The sequence below is a fragment of the Glycine max genome, chromosome 17 (genome assembly GCF_000004515.6).
Source record: "Glycine max cultivar Williams 82 chromosome 17, Glycine_max_v4.0, whole genome shotgun sequence".
Lineage (NCBI taxonomy): Eukaryota > Viridiplantae > Streptophyta > Magnoliopsida > Fabales > Fabaceae > Glycine > Glycine max.
Window position 1 is genome coordinate 13889267 of NC_038253.2, and position 26474 is coordinate 13915740.

Genomic DNA, 26474 nt, shown 5'->3' on the forward strand with positions numbered 1-26474 from the left:
ATACTTTATCAACTAATTTTAACTTGTGCATTTTGAGTTGGATTCTTTTTTAAAATAATTACACAATTTTTTTTATTAAATCCACATTTTATTAAAAAGATTAAATAAAGTAACCTTCTTAATCGTCTACCCTCCTCATGTATTCAGAGGACAATTTAGAAAGTTTAGAATATTTATTATATTTATATTTTCCCGACTAAATGACCTGTTTTAATCAGAAACATAAATAAAGAGACATTTTTATTCTATTTTATATTTTGCCTCGATTGAATAGAACTCGTTTCATATGTCTCATTCTTCTCTGGTTTTGTTTTTTGGCAAAATCATTCGGATTAATTCAATTTCTCTGTGTAAATACTTTAACGTTTCCAATTCTCACCTTCGCCCAGTGATTTGGTACACCTCTCTTCACCGATTCTGTTTTTCATTCTCTCCCTTTGGTTTTTTATTTTTCATTTTTTCTCTCTAAGAAAGTTGTAATTTTTGCCATTCATCAGAAGTGTAGTGTGCCATTTCTCTTCCCAGTTGAATGCATGTGGTTCTAGTTTATGTTGCTGTCGCTGTTGTGATTTTTTTTCTTTACTCAAATGTTGTTACTTTGTCCCTGTGAGCTAAAAAAGCCGTTCCTTTTCGTTGTCATTTAGTTCAACCTGAATTTCATTTGATCGATTCAATGAAATTTGAACCTGGGACGTTGAAATCCTCAGATTTTTCCATTTTACGTAATGCATAATGCTAGATTATTCTGGGTTGTGTCCAAAATTGAACCTTGAGCTTTCATGAGGCGTAATAGCACAGGCATTTCAATAGTACATTGCAAAAATGTTTCTACTTGCTTCTTACAATGTTATATAATACCCTTTGCCACCTACGTAATTGAACATTGGGATATTAGGGATGAGATTGAAGTGAATATGGGAGTTAAGGTCAATATTTGGGATTTGTGGAAGGAGTTTTATTTATTTGATTGATTTGTTGTTTTATTTATGAACCTTGAAAATCACATGTTGACAAGTGATTTTTTCTTTTCTTGTTGGTGTTGTTTGTTGGTCAACAGTAGTCAGCTTTTTTCTTGTTCAAAGATGCACTAGTAGAAGAGGGAATTACCAAGTTTCCAAGCTTTCCTTTAGAGTAGAAGCAAAGAGGTAAAGTGTCATAAAAAGCTGTAGGCTTCCTTCAATGGGTGCTCCTAAGCAGAAATGGACTGCGGAAGAAGAAGCGGCACTGAAAGCTGGTGTACTCAAGCATGGGGCAGGAAAATGGCGCACCATACTTACAGATCCTGAGTTCAGTGCCATTTTGCATATGCGTTCGAATGTAGATCTTAAGGTATGTCTTCTCAACAGCCTAGCATGATGTGGGAAATTTCTATTCTTTCAGGTTGGGTAGGTTACAATTGCACTAGCCAAATGATCATATGTCTATTGCATCATAAAATCAGTATAATGTTACCGTCCTTTGCTTCAATAAAATTTCCAAAGTTGTGGCATACCATTGTTTGACTAGTATATGTGCTTTGAACTGTGAACAGGATAAATGGAGGAATATAAACGTGACAGCGATATGGGGATCCCGGCAGAAGGCAAAGCTTGCTCTTAAAAGGAACCTGCCAGCCCCCAAAATTGACAATAACCATATGGCCTTGAGTACCGTAGTTCGACATGATGAAGTTCTTGATACTAAACCCTTGGCAGTTTCTGGTGGACCATTGCAATCTACCAATTTGAAAGAACAAATATCTAGGTTACAAAAGATCAAGTTAAATATATCTGCCATTTATTATCTAATGAAAAGAAATTAGCTTCATGATTATAGTGCTTGTTTAATTTTGTTCTTGAATAGCATCCGGAGATTCTAAACTTGTAGATGCTGCATCCCTTAAAAGTATTTGGTTCTAAGATTGCATATAGCTGTGTGCTGTCATCCAATTTTTATAAATGAATAATCTCTAGACTAATTTGCATTCAAATATTGTTAGGATATAAGGAGAAGGAAGGGTTAGTTAATATAGTTAGAATACTAATGAGTTAGTTAGTTAGTTAGAGGGGTTTATTAGATATAAATAGAGGAAGAAAGATAGGAGAGAAGGGGATCTTATCATTTGTAGATTGAGCATTAGCTCTTTGTGAAAGGAGAAATCCTTTGTGAAGGGGAAACCCTTGGAGGAGAGTTTTCTCTCCTATTTTCTGTTATTTTCTTACTAGTCAATAAAATCTTTTATTTTCTTCCTCATTTCAATTCTTGGTTCCTAACAAATTGGTCTGACCTGCCGGATCTTCGAGGGGAAGCCAATGTTAGAGATAGAGTAAGCGCAAATTTGGGCTAAGAAGGTGGAGCTGCCAGCATTCATGGGGACAAACCCAATTGGTTGGATTGCTAGGGCTGAAAATTCTTTGAGGTACAAGAAATTCCTTCGTTCCATAAGTTGCAATATGCATTCATGAGCATGGAGGGTGTTGCGACACATTGGTTCTACATTTGGAGCCAAAACAACCCAGATTCAGATTGGGAATCATTTTCCCCAGCTTTGATCAAAAGATTTGGAGATCGCCATGGTAACCACATCTTTGAAAGATTGAGTATCTTGAAGCAAGAAAAGCCAACTGAGACAGAAACCCACATCAAAAAATGGGAGACTTCTACAGAGTTCTTGAAAGGGAGGACCAACATTTCAGAGCGGAAACACATGTTGCGCAAGATATTGAATGAAGAAGTTGATTCCCATGCCTCTCAACAAGACAAAAATAGCATGGAGGGAAGTGGGTCAGAATTTAGTGAAGCAAAGGCTAGTTCTTGGGCAAGAAAGGTGGAACTACCTAGCTTTGATAGAAGCATAGAAGGGGGAACTAATTTAAAGGGTAGCAGTTTTGAGTGTGACAGTGACCCATTGCAGTTCTTGAAATCAGAAAACAGAAGTAAAGAAGGTTCAGTAATCAAGAACCACACCCTTTGTGGTGGAGAAGAAACCAAAAATGATGAAGCAAAGTTAGCAAGAGAAAAAAAGATTGAAAAGGTTATGGAGGAAGAAGTTGATCCATCGATAAAGAGAGAGAAACACAAGGAAAATGGAGTGACAAATGTGGGCTACGAAGATGATTTTCTTGATAACCCAATTACACAAGAAGGAAGTCGAAGCTGGTGATTCAACCAAGCCACATTGTTTTCAAGATTTAGATTTCCATAAAAAGATTGTTATGGTGAAACAAAAATCATTCATGAAGGTGGTTGGAACAACAATGGTGCTGGAATCTTGGAATGTCAACTTGTTGGGTGAGCCTTTAGCATTAAATTTTGTTGTATCTATGGCTGACAACTTAGCCATGGAGCTAAGGCAGAAGGAATGTACTGAGCCAGTCAAGCTGATTAAAGTTATATGGAGTCCACCCTTGTCCCTCCCACCACCGAAGCCATCGGACCTCAGTTTGCATGCAGCGGCAGTGGGTCGTTCCTAGTTAAGCTACATGGGGTGCAGTTGTCTTCCAGCAATCAGACAAAACTTTAGGAAGTTTCCGTGTGCAATTCCAGTTTTCAGATTCCAACCTTGAGGACAAGGTTGATTTTTAGGAGGGGTGTATTGTAAGGATATAAGGAGAAGGAAGAGTTAGTTAATATAGTTAGAATACTAATGAGTTAGTTAGTTAGTTAGTTAGAGGGGTTTATTAGATATAAATAGAGAAAGAAGGATAGGAGAGAGGGGGATCTTATTCATTTGTAGATTAAGCATTAGCTCTTTGTGAAAGGAGAAATCCTTGGTGAAGGGGAAATCCTTGGAGGAGAGTTTTCTGTCTTATTTTTTGTTATTTTCTTACTAGTCAATAAAATCTTTTATTTTCTTCCTCATTTCAATTCTTGGTTCCTAACAAATATTGTCATTTCTGATGTTTGTTTCTGCTCTAAGCATGGAAAACACAGATGAAATAGATGATTTCCTTACCTATCTGGATTAAAGAAAGAAAAATAGGAATAGAAAGATCATAGACCATGTTACACAATGGGCCACTGCTTTTTCTACTTTGGGGGAAATATTATATCGTTAGATAAATTATTTGCTTATTTGCAATTCTTTGACACTTCTATTATTTGAATATCAGAAAATTGACACCGTATGTGACCCCATATACAAATATCTCTATCTCTTGCTTTTTTATTTATTTTTTGTTTATACACACACCTCAAAATCAAAGGAAATAAGTTTTTGTTGTCCATTTTGATGTTCACTAAACATTTTCCATTCTTGTATGCATGCTGTAGGAAAATACTAAAGCAATGTTTTTTGTACTTTGACTCCTTTCTAAAGGAATTCATGCTAGGTACATTTATCTTAATGTTGTCATATTCCAGTGTGCATTAATTCTAGATTACAAATTCATTGATTTATACATAGGCTCTACCTGCAAGTTGCAATTGTAAATAGTTGATAAACAGGTCTTGTTCTGAATGTTGAAATTATGCAGCAATATATACTTTTGACTTATGAAAGTTGTAATGTTGGCAGGTTGGTGGATAATCATATATTAGAGGCAATTGTCTACATGAAGGAGCAAAAGGGTTCTGACAAGGCTGCCATTGCTTCTTTCATAGAGGTATTTCTATTTCACTTCACAAATGATTATAAGATCTAAACATCCCAATAAGCATATGATCATCAAAATTTTGGTGCTATTATAGATTACTTCAATTCTTGCCTTTGTGTGCCTCTTCCTTTCCCCTCCTGAATGAATTGCTTTGCATTTTGACTCAATAAATAAATGTTATTTTCCCCTAAAGTAACTAACAATTTAACTTTTATATTGATTGATGGATTATCTATCTGTTTTAAATTAGACATAATTCTGTACCAGCCTCCTTTGTGATTGATCTCACTGCATCATAAATCTTTGAAACTAATTGGAAATATTTATCTCCTAGGTCCATAAAGTGCTATAATTTTTTGTTAATTGCTAGTAATTTCAACTAGCTATGATCATGTTACTCACATCACATGGTAAAACTAATTACTGAATACTGAAGTAACATCTTTTCATTTTATTTATTTGATTTTTAATGAACCAATTGTATGTGCTTTAACCTGGCCAGTAACAACCTGCTAATTTTTTTTCTATTGACAATTGGTTAAAAGAAAATATCATAAATTCAACCAATCATACTAATACTATGCTATATGCTGGATATCTTTCTTTGAAAATGACCGGCGATTTAGCTTTGGAACATTGGTGAATAGTCAATACAAGTAATACTAGCAATATAATGATTGTTTACATACTTGTCTGCATAACTGCAAGTAATTCTGAAACTTTTCATGTGTTTAGGAAAAATATCGGTTTCCACCAAATCTCAGTAAACTACTGCCAGCCAAACTGAAGCATATGGTGGCAAGTGGCAAAATAATCAAGGTAGTTTCACTATCTGTTACTGTTGTAGCAAAGCACATAAAGCTCTTCCTGCAAACCTGTGTAATAGACATAGTCAATCTGGTTTGAAGGCGATATTGAAGTTTTTTTTCATGTATCACAGTGACAAATATTTGATGTTACTGAAAGTCATTAAAAGAAAATGATTGGCAATGAAAATGATTGGTTATATCATGTTATGACTGAACAATTGGAATAGGAAACTGAATAGTGTATTGATAGATTCTCTTAAAACAGAGTAAACAAGAGTGAAATCTGAAAACAGTGATGGAATGGAGCTAAGCTCCTTACAATGGTGAAAACAAATAAAAGAAGATAGAAAAGCCCCCCAATAACCTTGAGACTGGGATACCCCTCAGCTCACCCTTGCATCAACCACTCAAGGGAATTCTTGCACAACCTCCTTCTGTTATTCCCTCCTAATATTGATTCCTCTGCCTTTGGGGCCCATTTTCCTCCAACTCTCTCCTCAGCATTCTCCTATATACTTGCAGAATGGGCCTAGCATATCATTATAGATATAAATAGATAACTAGATATATATTCTCTTGTGGCAATTCCAATGTGCATATATTGGCATTTTCTTTTGTGAGATAGAATTGTATTTGAGTTGATAAATTGCCCCATACAGTAAACATATTTTCTTTGTGACATTTCATTTGGCAAGTAATAAAATTCAATATATGATAAGTTGATCCTGTGTATGGCATATCTATTGATAGGAAAAGCATAAGTACAGGATTGCGCCAAGTTCAACAGTCTCTGAGAAAAGAAGATGCTCTTCATTGGTACTTTTGGAAGACAGGCCCAAAGATCCTTCAGAAGCACATAAGAATGATGATGTCAACATCCTTTTAAAATCCCAAATTGATGCAGAGATATCAAAAGTGAAGGGCTTGACAGCTCAAGAGGCAGCTGCTGCGGCTGCAAAAGCAGTTGCGGAGGCAGAGACTGCAATTGCACAGGCTGAGGCAGCAGCTAGGGAGGCAGAGGCTGCAGAAGCTGAGGCTGAGGCTGCTCAAGTGTTTGCAAAAGCAGCAATGAAGGCGCTAAAATGCAAAATGCTTCATATTTGGTAGTTTCCTCACCAAGAAATCTATTTTGATTCCTGTGGATGAAAATATGAGATGGTCATAACTTTATCTAAATTTTATTTTCCTGTTTAGAATGCTTATCACATCATAATTATTCCGATAGTATGCTGGTTCTCTGCACTCTTCAGTAGTCACTCCTTTAGAATCTTCTCATCCTTATTTATTTTGCCTTTTGTTCTTGGTTACTGGATTAGAGGCTGATCTGTCTGTGGTTAGACTTTTCTCCAAGTGGATAATTTGCTCAGAACATCTTATAGCACAGTTTTTTACCAAACTGATCATGAATTTCTAACAGTCTCTACTATGGAATTTCAATTTCCACAAATGAAATCTACAACTACAATAGTAGTGAACATTATAAAGAAAACTTGGATTTAGAAGATGACAGTGGTGATTGATGATTCCTATCTAGGAAACTTGCATTTGACTTTTATTGGTATTTACTTGTTTGTTTTGTTCAAGACATATGCCTTTTTATTGTTGATTGTGAATATCATGAATTTTGAGTAATTTTTATCATTTTTGAGAATTTTTGTGTATAGTATAGATTATATAAATTATGTAGAAAATTTCACAATAGTTGCTATCTCACTATCCACTATAGCATTTTTTGAGGCTGGCCACTATGTGCCGCTATCTAGGATTCAAAATATTGGTAATGATTCCACAAAAAACTCAACTTTTAGACTACTCTCCCTGTGAAATTGAGGACTTTTATAAAAAGCTCAATTTCATGAAAGGTGACATCCATAGAGACATAGACACAAAGATTTTGAAGGTGATAACACTTATATCCTGTTTTGTTTGATGGATAACCAATGAGAATACATTTGATAGCTTGTGGACCTAACTTTCCACGGTGTGACTGAGAGTGAACAAAGGAAACACGTCCAAAGACATGAGTTGGGAGACTAGACATGTTAGGAGAGGAGGGAAAGAATGATAACATGTGCTGTACTGGGCTTAACCATTCAGGACACAAGAAGGTAACTTGTTTATCAGATACGTAGCAGTCAAGACAGCTACTCCTCAATAAGTTTTGGGAACAATCATCTGGAAAAGTAGAGCTCTGGCAATTTCAAGATGAAGGTTTTTCGTTTTTGCAGCCCCATTTGAGAAATTTGGAAATTTTTTTATTCACATACTTAGTGCCATTATATTATCAGACTGCAATCTTTTTGATACTTTCCAAATTGATTTTGAGAAATCTCAGATTTATTTTTTTTATGAGAAATATCCACGTGACACGAGTACAATCATTAATAAACAACACAAATCACTTAGCCCCATATATAGTAGAGGTAGTAATTGGTCCCCACACATCAGAATGAACAAGATCTAAAGGTTTAAGACTTCTATTATTACTAAGGAAAAATGTTGCACGATGGTGTTATGCAAATTGACAAATATCACAATGAAAAGAGTAAAAAAAGACTTGACTGACTCTTTTGTAAACAAGTAAGGAAATAAAGACTTACAGACACTAAAACACAAATGTCCAAGACGCCTATGTTGAAGCCAAACCTGGGAAATTGCCCAAGTTTCTTAGTTTTCCCGATGACAGGAAGGAAGGCAACACCTATTTGCTGGCACCACCTTTAGTCTCCGTATGTTGTAAGTAATATAATAGACCCTAATCCTTAGCAATGAAAAACACAACCTGATATGAATCTAGCAAGGTTAGGAGGTTATTGGGACCCAAGGACTAGAAGGAGGAACTTTTATCTTCATAGATGACGAAAAAAGGGCATTGTTGGTTTCCTTTTCAAAGAGGAGAAATTAGAGCTTTCAAATAGCCCCCAAGAGGGACAAGGTTAGGGAAAGTTGACCACTGGGCCTGAAAGGGGTGCTCATTGGCAGCGATATGAGAGTGGTGCTACAAGGAGGATGCTGGCTGTGCGGTTTCAAGAACGGTCTGATCTAGAGACGGTGCTTCTTTGATGTGGTTGCCAACCTAAGTGGTGGCAGTGGAGACAAGGAAAACATGAAAATTATTTGATGATGATTTAATACAGGCTCTAATCCATATTAAGGGAAAGATGGAAACTATGAATAGGCTAAACCTATTAAGTGAAAGATGGAAACTATGAATAGGTTAAACCTATTAAGTGAAAGATGGAAAATATGAAAAGTCTATCCTGATATAATCTGAATCTGAGTATTATGAAGATATTCTATCCTAAATTAGTGTGCCTATATACAGCAGCATCCCCCCTAGAAATGCAAAGGCATGCTAGCCTGCAACAACGAAGTATGAGAAATTTCGTTAAGATGACAATTTTTCTTCTTAGCCACTTTATTTCATTGAGGTATGTAAGGGTATTTTGATTCATGTAAGATACCCTGAGATAACATAAATGATGAAAATTCGTTGGAAATTATTCCGTTGCATTATTACTTCTCAAGATCATAATTTACTTACCAATTCGATTTTGCATTTCAACATGGAATGACTTGGAGGATTTAACCTTCAGAGGGAGTTTGGACTTTCCAAATAGGTTTATCAAGGTGGAACAAAACTCTGTTCATTGAATGGATTAGGAATTGAAAGTAACGTAACAGTCACAAAAACACCCCAGGAGTAACTCTGTCCATCTCTTGTGAAAGTGTCCTAGGTTTGTTAGTTACTGCATTTTTTTAAGCTTTAATTAGTGATGAGCATTATTCTGATGTCTGTAATTTGTAAAGTAGTTTCTGTTATCTGTCGGTTTAGTTTTAAACCTATAATCATTGCCCCATGGTTCTGATGCCTATATAGATGGAATTTCTGTTAGTTCTTAGTTCTTTCTAAGCAATAATCTGCTAATGCTGCATGGTAATTTCCATTAGTTCTTTTAGTTAACCCTGTTTAATATTTGTGAATTCTTCTCAGATAGTGTGGACTTACTCATGTTCATCATCAGCAGACTTAGCTTTGAGATGATAGTTCTGCTGCTGGCTATGCTTCCGGCCAGTTTTTTCGTAACTGTACATAATTTTCGGCTTGTAAATCTGGAATATGCAGGATGATTCATGAAACATTTTGTCAGGAATCAATAACAGCCTTTTTTATTTTTTATTTTTATTTTACCTTTTTCTTATAAAGACAATGAGGGGAAAGCTACAAAGCAGTAACGGAAGAGTGGAAATAGCCATGTTTTGCTGTAATGGAATGATTGACATCCGCGTAGAGTAAATGAAGGAAAACAATTTTTAGTGGTGTTCAAATAGCAATATGGATTGTCATTGACATGCAGATCATATATTCAATGCTTGTTCTAAGACATCGCCATATTACTCTTATATTACGGTAATATATTGACTTCCTTTTGAAGTTTGTCAAAATTATATTTGTGAACATCCTTGATCTATTGGCTTGATTTTTTGCCCATACAAAGGCCAATGCGACAATGTATGTGTGAAGTGTATGGAAGCATCTGTTCCAAATTTAGAAAATGGTCAATACTTTTTGGCTTAAGTTGTAGATAAATGCCATTTTGAAAAACCTTGGGAGCGAATAGTATTTTGCTCTTTATTAACAATCGTAGTTCATCTATGCTGCTTAGGGAAACAATTGTGACTATTGTGTATTGTAACATGTTACTTGGCTATGCGTAGTGCGTACTAGTCTACATGGCTTTCTGTTAATCACAACACTTATCAGCAATCATTTAACGGGAGGAACTGAATCTGACCAATTTTAATATAATGAAGAACCAAAAGCTAAAAAAATTAAGAAATAAATCTAAAATTTATTATATATTTAATCAAGAGACTAAAAATATATTTGAATCACTGTACGATACCATTATTACAATCTCATGCAAAAAAATTGTGACAAGGGAAAATTTGCTAACATTTACAAGTTCTAACTGTTCCCTTGTTCCAATTATAACATCGTACCAAATGTCACTGGACTAGATCAGAACAAGCTAATTTACGATGAAAATTGTTGCATCTTCCTCTCCCTGTTTACAGTTCACCTAGCATATGTAAACACTAAAACAACTTGCAATCACTAGCCACATCCAAGTTCAGATTCAGAGTGTAACAAATTCCCATCCTCCTCTCTCATTTCCTTCCATACTTCTAATATTTCATATGCTGAGGGCTTGTCAATTACTCCCTCGCCATCATCATCTTCAGAGCTTCCATCATCCCAGAGCTCCTCATCCAATTCATCTGAAGACTTGTCAAGGGCCAGATTATCAGTGCATTCCAGACTATCAGCATATAAACTTTTTCCATCTTCAATATAAGAGTTTTGAGGCCTGAAAACCATCACATCACTATTATCACCTCCATTGACCTGATCACGACTAAAGGCAATAGTTTCCGGTTCAGTGTGGTAACTAGCAACAAGAATGTCATTCTTAGATTCAACACCTTCAATCATCATTCTTCTGGAAATTTTTGGCACATTTCCATCATCATCAATTCCTTCATTCAGACCATTGACAGAATTTTCACTTCCAAAAGGGATTATACTAGAGAAGTTCCTGGATGTACCTAATCCACAAAGAACATGCAATGATCTTGTTAAATTAGAGACTGTTAGTTCTGAAACAATATCACAATTACCAAGAGCATCCAGCAACCGCTCTAGATTTTCAAGACTAATTCTGTCTTCACTCTCTTTAAACAGGTTTGTCCACTGTTTTTCAGTCACCCGGAATGGTGCATAAGCCATGGTGTTGATTAAAATAACAGCTCGCTCATAATTATGCTGGGCTATAGCTTGAATCACCAATTCAAAAAAGAAAAGATGGTGAGGAATTTCTCCAGCTTCCAGAATCATGTCAAATGCATGCTCCAGTAAATGCAACTGCATTGAAACCAAAATATGTCATCAAATTCAACGTTTGGCAGAACACATAAAAGTAAATAAACCACTGAGACGTATTTTTTGTGGTTCCATTGACTGACTGGCCACTAGTAGTAAGTAAGAAATGCAGTTGAATTTAATTAATTCTGGAAATCATCCAACAAATGTTACTCTGATTCTAAAGGATTAAAGAAAGGTTTCTATTGAGATCATGGGCAGGAGCCTAAATATATTTACGTATAAGCTGAACTATTCATTCAAGCTTTATACATATGCTTGTACACAGTACAAAATAATTTATGAAAATTGCGCTCACACTAATAAAAAAAATAAAATAGTCTTTTTCACCATGATAGTGAATTGATGGATGAAATACCTGCACTGTTAGGTACATATATAATTTGAATGTAACACACTTCATAGGATATGACACTATGAGCAGAAATATAAAATAAGCATAGATCTAATATAAGGAAGTACATTCTCTACCTTGCCAGCTCTTGAAGCTTTAACAAGTAATGACAAGTGTTTATCTTGATCCAGTTGATAGCCAGAAACAATCATCTCTCTGTACACATGCTCAAAGTATTCCCATTGCTGTGCAGTAGCTGAAGCTTCCAACATTGAGTTATATGAGTACACATCTGGGACAACAGAGCTATAACCACCCTCAGGGGTGGCATAAAATTCTGATTTGGCTACTTTGACTTCCTCAAATAAAACTTTGGCTTTAGAAAACATATCATTTTGGCCATAAACTTTCAGCATTGTGTTTATGGCCCCTATATTAGGAACACAGTGCTCTTTCATGTATTCAAATATACATATACAATCATTAATATGTCCACCATCCATGGAAGACTTAATCATGCCAGTGAAAGTAACCTCCAAAGGCTTGGCATGAGGAAGACTTCTAATATTGTCAACCTGCAGCCATATTCAAGGACAATGCATCTTAATAAGGATTTATATTAGCTACATGCTCATCTAACCACATACATGCAAAAAGAAGGAAATGAAGGATTAGTAAATTACAACGATTAATAACAATATAAATTTACAATTTCACATTTTCTAAAAAGAAACAAAAACTGACATAACTAAACTAGTATACTTTTTTCCCTGAACCCTTCACTTTGGGGAACTCAAAAGTATGTAAGGGAGGGTTTTGGAGACTTTATTGTAAATCCTAATTCCTTTTCCCTCTTTCTAGAAGACTCCCAAACAATAGAAAGCCTAACCATAAGTCATTCCCTCCCTCTTTTTCCCACCTAAACCCTTATCCAAACTTACCCTAAGGAACAACAAATATTGGCCAATGGCCACATTAGTCATTTCTAGGGACTAATGTGTCCAGAACCTAAGGCTAATGTAGCCATCTTTCATGGTTTGTTGGCGACCACAGGGTAGATTTTAAGTTCTCAGCACCTAATATGTCCACCACCAAAATTCTCAAAGCCAGATTTGGCAGTTTACTCGAAGAGATTAAACACAGTACCTCCAGAATAGCATCTTGCCACCTCCCATTGTTGCAAAGGCAACAAGCTAGTTCATAATATACACTGGCTGTTCCAATAACTCCTCTTCTTTCCATGTCCCTGACAGCTTTCACAGCTTCATTCACTTTACCTTCCTTCCAGAAGGTTTTTACCAACACTACAGAAGTGAGATAAAATATATATCAGGCTATCAGCTGCCAAATATCAGTAGCAAATAATACCAAGGAAGTAAAGAACTACCTTTATACGTAAGGGCTTTTGGAACTTCCCCACTTCTCTTCATCTTTCCAAAAAACTCATGGACAAGGTCATAATTGCCCGATTCCAGCATTACCTTATAACAAGCACCACCTATAAGACTTGAATATAAACATGCTTTGAGGGTAATAACATCTGAAGATAATAACATTTTCTTCATCAAATAATTTCCCATTCAGCCATAAAGACTCTGGGACAAAATATAACTTAAAAGTAGCTTGTTAATTTGTGAATATAGTGGAAATCTGAGCTACTGTACAAGGATATAATATGCATCTACATTGGGAAGATAGCATTAATCACATTATAACAAAATAATTATCTTAACAAATCAGAGAAATAGATCTTGCGAGACCAGTTTTCCCAAGAACAGCAGATCTTGCTTAATTTTTTTTATTTTTTAAACATAGCATGAAACTGAGTTAACTATACTGAGCTAAATTGCTACTTGTTAGTGACAAAACAGTCTAAAGATGATAGCACAAGAACGACAGATTCAGAATAGCAATTCTCAATTAGATTCAGCTTGTAAAGAAAAATAAAAATAGTTGAGTAACATTGTATCTTCCTGTTTCAATATTACGGTATATACACACTTGATAAATTACTAGGAGTCAGATACTGTAATCCTGTAATTACCTCCATTGCAAGTCCATAAGTTGCTCCGTTAGGTTTTAGACCACTTTTCCTCAGTTGCTTAAAAACCCATGACACACCTTTCCACTGCTTTGATGGAACACAAGCATTAAGCACCTAATAGCAATTGAAGAAATTTGATGATTCAATCAATCTGAAAAACGGCATTCATTAGAAAGTTATATGATAAATTATAGTTGCTGTCTTACAGCATTGTATATAACCACATCAGGTTCAAGAACTGGATCCCAGTTCTTGCGATGCATAAATGCTTTGGGTTTCTGTCTCATGCATTCCACAATATTCAGCAACTCTTTTAGAAGACCAGCTTGACCAAGCGTAACAGCAACACTGTGATATGCAGCGATATCAGGATATATATGGATGCTTTCCTGAATAAGTTGAAAGCAAATCAATAGAGAAACATTCCAACAACAATTATAGACAAGCCTTCGTGTGGAAAATAAAATAAGCACTTGATTCTTACACGCATCATATTGAAAATTTGAAGGGCCTCATTCGGCCTGCCTGCCTTCCCAAGAACTGAAAGAAGTTTTGTATAAACAAACCTACAAAATTATTATTAACTTCTTCATAAGAGAGGACTGAGAATGCCAAGCAATGAGCATGTAAACAAAACAACAAAGTTATACAGTCAAGAATTAATCATGCATATTATTTTATAATTTGATATAGCAGGCTCAAGATATCCTCAATCAGCACCCTGTACTATCCACATAGTTTACACCAATTACTGATAAAAAAAACATTCATCTTATGTAGCACCACATCAAATTTAGGTTGAAACAATACAGCACAAGAATGTTGCACCAGCAGAGTGCTTAAAACCTATCTCATTCTTTTTAATTTCTTTCCCATTCCATTCATTAACACAATGGGTTAACAAAAGCCATTCCATGGCATCAATCTCGCTCCCTCCAAAATTTAAAACCACACACAACACAGATTTCTCAAGGAGCCTTAAAAAACAATGCCAGTAAGCCAAGTCAAATATCTAAACTCACCTGCTTTGAAACTTCCTGTGATCCTTATAATTGTACACCCACTGAACCACAGAAAGAGCTTGCTTCCAACAACGTTTAAAACCAAGCAGCTCCACAATCCTCAATAATTGTCCCTCGGTAAATGGCAATCCTGACATCTTCATCATCCTTGAAAACTTCCAATCCTTCATAGTAATCTCCTTGTCACTTAGCCTACATCCAAAAGAAAAAAAAGCATAACTTAACAAAGACATTATTTTTTGGTTTCCCACAGAAATCTAGTGCAATATTTGTTTGAAGCACAGTCAGATACTAAATGTCAGTATCTCTAAAGTCTCAATGAGGATTCAAATGTTGATTCGCCATGTTGAGAGAGACAAGCTCCTTTCGCTGGACCCAATCCCCATTGGTTAACAATAACAACGATATTAAGTTGATGGAATTCCAAGAAAAAAAACATATTAATTAAGAATAAACCATCAATTCGGTCTCTATAGTATCACTCTCTTTCCTAAATAATCCTTAAACTAATGAAATTATACAAGTAACCTCTAGAGTATTATACATCATGCTACCTAGTCCCTCAACTGTTTAAAAATTATTCAAACTAGTCGCTCAATGTTAGTGGGGTATTAGGGGTCGCAAAATAAGCGGCCCAATCAGTCCATTGGGCCAAGCGAGAAAAATGGGCTGGACTGGGCCAGTTTATATTCTATATGGGCCTCATTTATTAAAGTTCAGTCAGGCCCAGTGGCCCAATGGCCTGGCCCATTTTGACAGTTTTACTTTTTTTTGTCTAAATTTATACAAATTCAAAAAAAATATCGGGCCAATCATATTGTTTTTTTTTTCATTCATTTTTTATACCCTCATAATTTTAACTTTTTTTTATCCAAACACATTTTGAAAATAAAAGAATTTCAATTGAATTATTTAAAATTGTTAGAATTTAAAATTGGTAGAATTTTAAATTTCTCCATCCAAATACACTCGAACAGTGATAATTCAGGAATTAAATTGACGGTTTATTCAATTAATTAAGGAGATTGATCAGGAAACTCACCTATGAACGAGAAACCTTATAACCTCAACCTCGCTGCGTTTCTGAGTCTTGCCCCTTGCCCCATACCCTTCATCAAACCAAACCTCGTCAATCTCAAGATCAGCATCAAAAACCCACTTCAATTCATCCATCTTCCGCGCCTCGAACATCTCCTTAAGCTCCGTCAAGCTCTCTCTCCTAAGCTTTTCTCCTCCTCCGCAGTCCCTTTCTGGCCTCCTCGCCTTCTCCAAGAACTCGACCTTCTGAATCCCCTCCCAGGGTTTCCCCGCCATGACTCTTCGGAACTCGCGCTTGATTGTTTCGAGGTGCTGCTCCTCCGCCGCGGCCTGGGCCTGGGCCTGGGTGAGGGGAGGAGCGGGTTGGGCCTTCAGCTTCCGGTTGTGTTTTTGGATTTCCTTCTTGCGGAGAGTGTGGACGATCTTTGGGGTTGGTTGGACGCCCTTTTCGATGAGTCTGCGGCGGATTTTGTCGGTGTTTGGTCGGAATTGAGCCGCGGGGTGGCCCTGAAGATGCAGGTGGAGAGGTTCCATTGCCGCGAGGGGAGTAGAATGGGACAAGTTGAGGCTTCAGTAGTATGACAAGGTTACAAGATAATGTGTTATGTGAGAGACTAGCGGGAATTGCCAGATTTTTTAGTTCATGAATAATAGATTAATAGTTGTTGCTTCTCTCTTTTTCTTTTTTTTTTTTCATTTTCATCTTTTATTTCCTACAAAAATTATTTTAATTCTTTATTTTTTTAATAAACTGATTCAAAATGGGGTAAGGTTAATCCCGTTAAAAATATTCAGATATTGGAGTGTCATTATTTATAATTTTAAACTGTTAAAATATGTATTCTAATGTCGTCAGTCTCTCAGTTGAATGAAAATGATTAAATTGATGTAGTTTTAAGAATTGTAAGACTTAATAAAAGCATTTCAAAATTTAAAATTTAAATAAATTTTTTAAAAATAATTTAGGAACTAAATTAATAGTTAAGTCATTCAAATAATATGTAAAAAATAATAAATACTATACTAAAAATATTTTAAAAAATAAATTAGAATCAAATTATATATATATATATATATATATATATTTTAATTTCCATAAAGACTTTACAGTAGCATACATTATGATTTATCAATGTCGTAGAAATGATTTTATTACAAGTTGGATTCATTTTTTCTGTTTATTTATACATAAAACTTTTACTAATTATATATTCCTCTCATTATTTATTTTTACTAATTACATATTCTCCCATTATATATATATATATATATATTGGCTTCTTTATGCTCTCTGTGTTTCATCCTCTGATCTCTTGCACATGTTAGTGATTCTTTCTATTGTTTGCTTTGAGGCCTATTCGAAGACAATCCTACTCCCTCATCTATCTTAAGTTTAGTTTAAATCAAATTAGAGCTTCAATTCTCCATTATTTTTGTGTTTATTACTTCAATAAAATTTTGTCTACTTTTCAGGTTTTTGGTTTTTGCTTCTACAATTGTTTACACATTATATTTACAAGAAAAATTGTTTTCCCCAATTCTAGGAGTCTTACAAGCCAGCTTAGCATGTTCTACAACAATAGAGTCGTTCGTTTTTCTAATGCTCGTGTTTTCATTAATTACATTGTTCTTGAACTCAATTGTTTCTTGTTTTTTATGCAATTCCATTACATCTTTTTGCTGAGTGTGTGTGACTTTCTTGTTATTACTAGAGGATACTTCTTTGGTTTTTAATGTTGTGTTTTATGTTTTGGGCAAATTTTGTTATTATTACGTCTTTATGGAGTTCGCAAATGTGGTTTGGAATTGCTGACATGCTAAGATTTATTTGAGATGTTAGTTTTGGCATGAGTTAAGTTGTAGGCATATTTATTTGATTTGCTTGGAATATGGGAGAGATAAGGTGAATCAGAGGAGTACAATTTTGGTAGAGTCTATTTCATAAGTTTATTTTCTTTTAGTCCCGACAAACTTTTTTTAGCTCTAATTCCTTATTTTTGTAAGTGTCCTATTCTCTTACGGTTTTTTTTCTTCCTAAGATTGTTTTATGGCTTCTCTTTGGAGGCCTGCACATGTTTGTTGCAAGAGATTGGATTGATTTGTGCATACTTATTTTCTTGTTTAGCCTTTAATTAGGAGGATTCTTCTCTTCTTGATCCTAACCTCCCTTGGGTGTATGACTAATTTTTTCTCCTTTTTTTGTTTTTTAAATTCCAATAATATAATCTTTCTTTATCACTAAATGAAAATAATTTATTTTAAGAGAACCTTTATTATAGATTAATATAAAACATATTTATTTTATACATGATTGAATTTTTTGAATATTCCAATCAATTGGTTTCAATCTCCCTTGTATTGTGATCAATCTGTAAGAATTTTGCATTAATGAACTCAGGGTCTATTTGCTTCTGATAGTAACTTTTTGAGAAGGGAGACAAGTGCATTGATATACCCCTTCAATTCACACAAACAAAACCTTGAGTAGGTTGTGTAAAAATATACATATACTGATCTAAACATGCAAATCAATTAAATGACATATTCAGATCAAACAGCGGAAATTAAATATTACGAGCGTACCTCCAGCCATTGCAAATTGAACGGGAAGCGGCGCACACACGAACCTGAAAGACAGTTTTGTTCTTCCAGACCCTTACTCACTCTGAATAGATGGTGTATTTTTCTGAATAGAGAAGTGAGTTTGGTGATACAAAACTGAGAGCACCCCATCCTATTTATAGAATCTGTCCATCACAGAGCTCTCAACTTGTTATCAGAACGTGAGATAGGAAGTTATCAGTACGTGAGATAAGAGGTTATCAGTACGTGGGATAAAGGATGGGTACGTGATTTGTTATTGAAGGTGGTTGCAAATATATTTGTAAAGATATGGGTTGAATGTGATGGAAAATGGACCAGATTCAGAAATAACTAAATTTTCCAAAATAATAAAATATAGAAAGAACGTACAACGTGAACGTAACGTGCACTTCCAACATTCTCCCACTTGGTCCATTTAACCCAACATCAACCATAACAAGAAACATAATATATGAGTCATGGCGATAGGTCCTTTGATGATGAGTAGTATCTTCCATGTACCACAATATATCAAGTCTCTCAACACTAGCTCTCAACTTAATAAATAAACCATATGTTTATTCTATATCTAAACCGAATGATTTTTCTCGAAATAAATAAATATGTGCACAAAACCATATGAGAAAATATCTAATTGAATAAGAGTTTCATTGAAAATAACAAATGTACGTACAATGAAATTACATCATGGAACCAAGTCTCATTCGTACTACATGATCCTTAAAATTCTTTGGTGGCATGCCTTTAGTTAAAGGATCAGCAATCATCAACTCAGTGTTGACGTGTTCAATGATCACTTTCTTTTCTTTAACACGTTCTCTTATGGCTAAGTACTTGATGTCGATGTGCTTACTTCGACTTTCACTTTTGTTATTTTTAGCCATAAACACCGCATCAAAGTTGTCACAATACAACTTTAATGGCCTAGAAATAGAGTCCACAACTCTAAGGCCAGATATGAAACTCTTCAACCATACACCATGCGAGGTAGTCTCAAAACAAGAAACGAACTCAGCCTCCATAGTGGAAGTAGCAGTCAAGGTTTGTTTGGCACTTCTCCAAGATACAGTTCCACTGGCTAACATAAAAATATAACCAGATGTTGATCTTCGTGAATCAACGCAACCAGCAAAGTCTGAGTCGGAGTAGCCAATCACTTCCAGATAATCAGTTTGTTTGTACAAGAGCATGTAATCCTTTGTTCCTTGAAGATATCTTATCACTTTCTTTGCAGCTTTCCAATGGTCAATACATGGATTACTTTGATATCTTCCCAAGACTCCAACAGCGAATGCAATATTAGGTCTAGTGCAAACTTGAGCATACATAAGGCTTCCAACTGCTGAAGCATATGGAATATTTTTCATGTGTTCCCGCTCAAAATCATTTTTGGGGCATTGACTCAAAACAAGTTTGTCACCCTTCACAATGGGAGCTACACTTGGTGAACAATCTTTCATATTAAATCTCTCTAAAACTTTGTTGATATAGGTTTCTTGAGACAAGCCTAAAATGCCTCGAGATCTTTCTCTATGGATCTTTATGCCTATGACATAAGATGCCTCTCCCATATCCTTCATATCAAAGTTCTTTGAGAGAAATTGTTTCACCTCTTATAACATACCCTTATCATTAGTCGCAAGCAGAATATCATCTACGTATAATACAAGGAAACAAATCTTACTCCCACTGACCTTCTGGTATATATAGTGATCCATGACATTCTCTTCAAAGCTAAATGAAGAAATGACCTCATGAAATTTTAAATACCATTGGCGGGAAGCTTGTTTCAATCCATAGATGGACTTATTAAGCTTGCAGACTAAGTGCTCACCAACACTAGATAAGAATCCCTCAGGTTGTTTCATGTAAGCCTCTTCTTCTAGATTACCATTTAGGAACGCCGTTTTCACATCCATTTGATGCAGCTCAAGATCAAAATGAGCTACTAATGCCAAAATTACTCGAAGAGAGTCTTTCTTAGATACAGGGGAAAAGGTTTCTCTATAATCGATTCCTTCTCTTTGAGTGAATCCTTTAGCAACAAGTCTTGCCTTATGTCTCTCAATGTTGCCTTCTGAGTCTTTCTTTGTTTTGAAGACCCATCTACATTCGATGGCTTTTACACCAACAGGCAACTCAACGAGATCCCAAACTTGGTTAGATGCCATAGAATCCATCTCATCCCTCATAGCATTATACCACAAATTTGATTCCTTAGAACTCATGGCTTGTGAAAACGTCTTAGGATCATTTTCGGTTCCAATGTTGTAGTCTGATTCTTGTAGGTACTCTACATAATCACTAGGAATTGCTGTCTTTTTTACTCTAGTAGATCTTCTTAATGTTGTTTGGTCATCTTGCTGAGGAACTTGTTCAACTGGTTCTTGACCAGTTTGTTCAATATCATCATGTTGTTCCTCACAAACAACTTGATCTACATGATCACTTTCAACAGCTTGTGGAACTTCAATCACTGGTTGTCTAACACCCATTTTAACTTGAGGGGTGGGAATGACTACCAACCTATTACTTGTCCTAGAAGGTTCAGCTTCATAGTGATCCCTTTCAGAAGAAATGTTCTGAAATTGATCACTCCCACTGATCAAGTCATTTTCAAGAAACTTTGCATTCCTTGATTCCACAATCCTAGTGTTGTGGGATGGACAATAGAACCTATACCCTTTAGACCTTTCAGCATATCCAATGAAATACCCAGTAATAGTCTTAGGGTCTAGTTTCTTCTCTTGTGGATTATAAATTCTTACTTCAGACGGACATCCCCAAACGCGTATATGTCGCAAACTTGGTTTCCAACCCTTGAATAACTCAAAAGGTGTCTTTGAGACAGCCTTGGTTGGAACTCGGTTTAATATATACGCAGTCATCTTAAGAGCTTCAATCCACAAAAATTGAGGAAGTTTTACATTACTCCTCATGCTTCTCACCATGTCTAATAAGGTTCGATTTCTTCGTTCTGCCACACCATTCTGATCCGGAGAACCAGGCATAGTGTATTGGGCAACAATCCCATGTTCTTGAAGAAATTTCGCAAATGAACCTGGTGCTTGTCCATCCTCTGTGAATCTACCATAGTACTCCTTACCTCTATCTGATCTCACGATCTTAATTTGTTTTCCACATTGTTTTTCAACTTCAGCCTTAAAAACTTTAAAGGCATCTAAAGCTCCATTCTTAGAATGAAGTAAGTAGAGATACATATATCGTGAATAATCATCTATAAAGAATATGAAGTATTTCGGACTATTTGCATCCATGTCTGGACAACATATGTCTGTATGTATGATTTCTAATAAATTAGAACTCCTCTTTGCACCCTTTTTAGACTTGTTAGTTTGCTTACCCTTAATGCAATCTACACAAGTCTCAAAATCAGCGAAATCCAAAGTACTAAGTACTCCTTCATTTACTAATCGCTTGATTCTATCAATAGAGATATGTCCTAATCTTCGGTGCCACAACATAGAGGATTCTTCATTCACAATACATCGTTTTAACCCAACAGAAACGTGCATAGAAGTAGCGTCATTTTTCAATTCAATCAAATAAAGACCATCAACCAATTGACCACAACCAATAATTTCATATTTATTTAGTAAATTAAAACCAAAGTCTATAAAATTAAAATAAAATCCCAAAGGTGCAAGTTTAGAAACAGAAATTAAGTTTTTACAGAAACTAGGAACATAAAAAACTTTCTCCAAATGTAATTTAAAGCCACTACTTAAAACTAAGACGCACGTTCCAATGGCCTCTACATGCGAGCTCATCCTACTCCCTGAGTAGATGCACTGCTCACTTCCCACTGGTTTCCTTAGGCTTTCCATACCCTGCAAGGTATTAGAAACATGGATTGTAGAACCAGAGTCAATCCACCATGTATTATGATTCACATTAATCATATTAGATTCATAACAAACGAAGGCAAATGGTGTACCTTTCTTCTCAAATCAACTTTTAAATTTGGGGCAGTCCTTCTTCATGTGTCCTTTCTTTTTACAGAAGAAACACTTTGACTCCTTTTTAATTGTTGGTTGAGTCAGAATCTTTCCTTTATTAGTGCCTACAGACTTTTTCTTATCCTTTCCAGAAGTAGAAGTAGTCAAATTTACCTTTTCACCCTCTTCCATTATCAATCTCTCCTCTTCTTGAACACATATGGTCATCAATTCATTAATAGACCATTTATCTTTATGTGTGTTGTAGGAGATTTTGAAGGGTGTATACTGTTGAGGTAGGGTGCACAAAATGAAATGTACCAGGAAGGATTCAGACATGGTAACTTCCAGGGTTTTCAACTGAGTCACTATGTCTCTTAAGCGCATGATATGTTCACGCACACCCCTCGTTCCAGTAAGCTTAATGGAAGAGAATTGCATAATGAGTGTGCTAGCAAGCGACTTCTCAGAGGTCGTAAACTGTTCATCAATGGCTTTCAACAGATCTCTGACCTTATCATGCTGGTCAATTGAACCCCGGATACTAGCGGATATGTTGGTTTTTATGAACATAACGGAGAGACGATTATATCTCTCTCACTTTTCATAAAGATCAACAACATCAGGTTCACTAGTTTCAGTAATAGCTGGTGGCTCATCCTTCCTTATAGCATAGTCAATATCCATCCAGCCCAAATGAAGGAGAACTCTTTCCTTCCAAACCTTATAATTATCACCTTTCAAAATGGGAAGGTCACAAGAAATATTCATAGATTGTGAAACTGCAAACAAATACACATGCTCATTAAGAAAATTTGAGACTAAACAAATGCCATGTTTTGCCAATGCAAATCATGTCTCAATATATGAATCTAGTGACACAAAACTTGCTTGTGGACTAAAGTCCTACTCAATTAGATTCATCATGCAACTTTATGATAAAACTATTAAATCATGTTTTTTTCCTTAATTCATGTGGGTAAATTAAGAAATATAATTTAATATTTTATCCTAATTAATCATACAAATATAACAAAATTCCTGTGGGTAGATTTCATCATATTACATATGATTAATCACAATTAATATTTCTAATGTGATTATAAATTTAGCATATAATTTTACTCAATTAAAGATGCCGTGGCTATTCTCTAATTTAATAAAATTATATTAATCACTTAACATTCAAAAATAATTTTTGCATAAACATACTTAATAATGCAAATATGCTCAATATTGAATCATAAAAATTACATGTATACCAATTCAAAATAACATTGTACGTATATCCATTCAACATGTAATAAACTTTAAAGGATGAAATTCAATGCATACCAGTATTTAACATAATATTGCATGTTCATAATAACTTAGAGACACACAATTTTAAACTATTTGTGCATAAATGATTTATCCTTCAGAAGTTATAAATGCACATGAACTACACCTAATAAACAATTAAATTGTAGTAGCTTAGTGGCAAAGGGAGTTCTTTCATGTTGCAAGGCAAGGGTTCAAGGCAAGCCTAAGGCATTTTCGTTTCATTTATACATTCCTTTTAATTAATTAAAACAAAAACAAGGAAGAAAAAACTTCCACTGAGATTCGAACCCACAACAAAGAGGTAATAAAAACCACATCTACCATTGGATCAAGTCACACTTTGTTTAAAAATTGTTAGTTTAAAATGTAGATTAACAATTCCAAGACACTAAACAAAACCTGCAAAAATTCGTCTTCAACCTCCAGCAGTGGGTAAAAAAAACAAAAAATTATTACCTCAATTTTGAAAAACCCACATCATTATATGCATTTTAGACACCCAAAAATACGTTTTAAATCATAGAAAAATTAGAAAACTCATATCATTCCTAATTTTGATGTTATTTTGAATTAAGGAGGCTTAAAACATAACACCTATGTACTCAGAAAATAAACTCCGCATAATAGGAACAACCCAATAAGCAAGACAGAGGTACAAATAGGCTCTAATACCAAATGTAAAAATATACATATAATGATCTAAACATGCAAATCAATTAAATGACATATTCAGATCAAACAGCGGAAATTAAATATTACGAGCGTACCTTCCGCCATTGCAAATTGAACGGGAAGCGGCGCACAAACACAGTTTTATTCTTCCAGACCCTTACTCACCCTGAATAGATGATGTATTTTTCTGAATAGAGAGGTGGGTTTGGTGATACAAAACTGAGAGCACCCCATCCTATTTATAGAGTCTGTTCATCACAGAGCTCACAACTTGTTATCAGAACGTGAGATAGGAAGTTATGAGTACGTGAGATAAGAAGTTATCAGTAAGTGGAATAAAGGATGGGTACGTGATTTGTTACTGAAGGTGGTTGCAAATATATTTACAAAGATATGGGTTGAATGTGGATGGAAAATGGACCAGATTCAGAAATAACTAAATTTTCCAAAATAATAAAATGTAGAAAGAACGTGCAACGTGAACGTAACGTGCATTTCCAATAGGTTGTGCCTGAAAATCGTAGTGGGGAATCATGTGATTATATGTGCAGGTGAAATGGAACTATATGAGATGTGTTATGAACTTTTATGTCAAAATTGAGGATTGACTTCGACTTATGTACAAAGGTTGGCTTCACATGCAAAGGAATAATGAACTGATAGCAAACAATAAAGCCTAATTAGGATGGAGTGTAAAGTGATTTGTGGCAGTGCAATATTACTAGGGTGTAGTGGGCTCAAATGAGTAGAAAATGGTAACTAAAGAATTCAGAAACAATCCTAAACCTACTATATTGTTCAATAGAGTAGTTTCATGATGTTTAAGCCAAAGGCTACAATCCAAAACATAATTCAAAAGCAAATCATAAAATTGTTGAAAATCAAACATCAAAACACTAATAAGAAGTCACCATAAGTATTTCAAAACACATTCAACCAAAACATCCAACATGGTAATCAAAATCATCTAGATTATATGGTTAAACTAGCTTTTTCTTTCTCCATAGCATTGGCTCTAACTGTATATCTCTCAGAGTTGTATCCTTTCATAACCAAGTCCAAAGCCAGCTTCACCCTAGTTAACTAACTCACCTATTTTGCAAATGTAAAAAAAATAGATACATTAAAAGTTACATGCTAATTTAATTGCTTATAAAATGGATTTTTGATAAGTTAATCAAATCAATTACCTCAATCTTGTACGTATCTCCTCTTCCATACTCTCTCATCCATTAACAAACTGATAAGCCACAATCCAAACTCCCTTTAGACTGTTTAGGGACTCCATATGAGACATGCACATAATAATCCCCAAATTTTGGAAGATAATTAACATCACCCTCATGAAAAACTTCAAAATGCATCATGTTCTCCATGAATATGCCTGAAAATAAAGCAATTATAGTTTTTTTTAGAGGCAAAACAAAATTTTATTAAATAAAAGTAGCAAGTAGAAAAGCACAAGATGTGCCCTGAACCTAGCCACCAAGAATACAGAACCTACGTCCAAGATTTGAATCCTCTAACATGCTAATAAATAAACACTCTCTTTACACACATCAAATCCATAGTCAGGTTACAAAACTAAACCAAAACCAAATAATTTTCATCTATAAGATTAATTATTCGCGTTGCCTACAATTGTAACATTTGAGGAGCCTTGGATTTGCTTTCATAAACCTTTCATGCATCCTACTATTGCTTTACATTCCAAGGTTCCAAAATAAAATGCTCAAGTTGTACTCTGGTCAACATTACTAAGCAAGCTGACTTTAAAATTGAAAGTTGTCTCCAATAAGTAATTATATTTTATTAAGTAAATTACAGGCATTCCTGTGAGGTTTCGAGTTATTACACCCCTTATCCCTCCATTTTATAGTATTACTTTTAACTCCTTGTTCATAATGCCCTTTAGGTTCCGGTTAGTTGTTTTAAAAAAAAGAATAATTTTTTTTATGAGAAACCCATTTTCCACTATGTTCATGAGTTATGGAGCAACAAATCTTTTACATTCAAGACAATCTTTACAACCTAACCCGAGACGCTTCTCTCTGAACACTCTTGACTATACCCTAGAGATCGCACATGTTAGTGAATTTTGATTTTTCCATAGTAAACATTTTACGCTTGAGAAAACTCACCTTGACAACT

At 35.0% G+C, this 26474-nt stretch overlaps 2 protein-coding genes across 7 annotated transcripts; one reads left to right on the forward strand and one right to left on the reverse strand.

Moving 5' to 3' along the window:
* Nucleotides 1–244: 244 nt before the first annotated feature.
* MYB85 (MYB transcription factor MYB85) lies at nucleotides 245–9825 on the forward strand. 6 transcript variants are annotated; one of them, XM_006600185.3, is made up of 7 exons: nucleotides 245–396; nucleotides 1058–1329; nucleotides 1532–1758; nucleotides 4496–4583; nucleotides 5310–5393; nucleotides 6134–6486; nucleotides 9378–9768. In XM_006600185.3, coding segments are annotated over exons 2-7 (903 nt in total). In that variant the 5' UTR covers nucleotides 245–396; nucleotides 1058–1179; the 3' UTR covers nucleotides 9379–9768. The 6 variants fall into 6 exon arrangements, with proteins under 6 accessions (XP_006600248.1, XP_040866874.1, XP_040866872.1 ...); NM_001248877.2 differs by having other exon boundaries at nucleotides 271–396; nucleotides 1532–1743; nucleotides 9378–9825; XM_041010941.1 differs by lacking the exon at nucleotides 245–396 and adding an exon at nucleotides 426–926 and having other exon boundaries at nucleotides 1532–1743.
* Nucleotides 9826–10224: 399 nt separating this feature from the next.
* LOC100801996 (pentatricopeptide repeat-containing protein At5g67570, chloroplastic) lies at nucleotides 10225–16576 on the reverse strand. Its single transcript, XM_003550926.5, has 9 exons — nucleotides 15770–16576; nucleotides 14728–14919; nucleotides 14190–14271; nucleotides 13912–14094; nucleotides 13706–13819; nucleotides 13049–13142; nucleotides 12808–12965; nucleotides 11799–12236; nucleotides 10225–11309 (listed from the first exon to the last, which is right to left on the reverse strand). The coding sequence occupies exons 1-9, from the start codon at nucleotides 16297–16299 to the stop codon at nucleotides 10503–10505; spliced, it is 2598 nt and encodes an 865-aa protein (XP_003550974.1). The 5' UTR covers nucleotides 16300–16576; the 3' UTR covers nucleotides 10225–10502.
* Between the last annotated feature and the right edge of the window lie 9898 nt (nucleotides 16577–26474).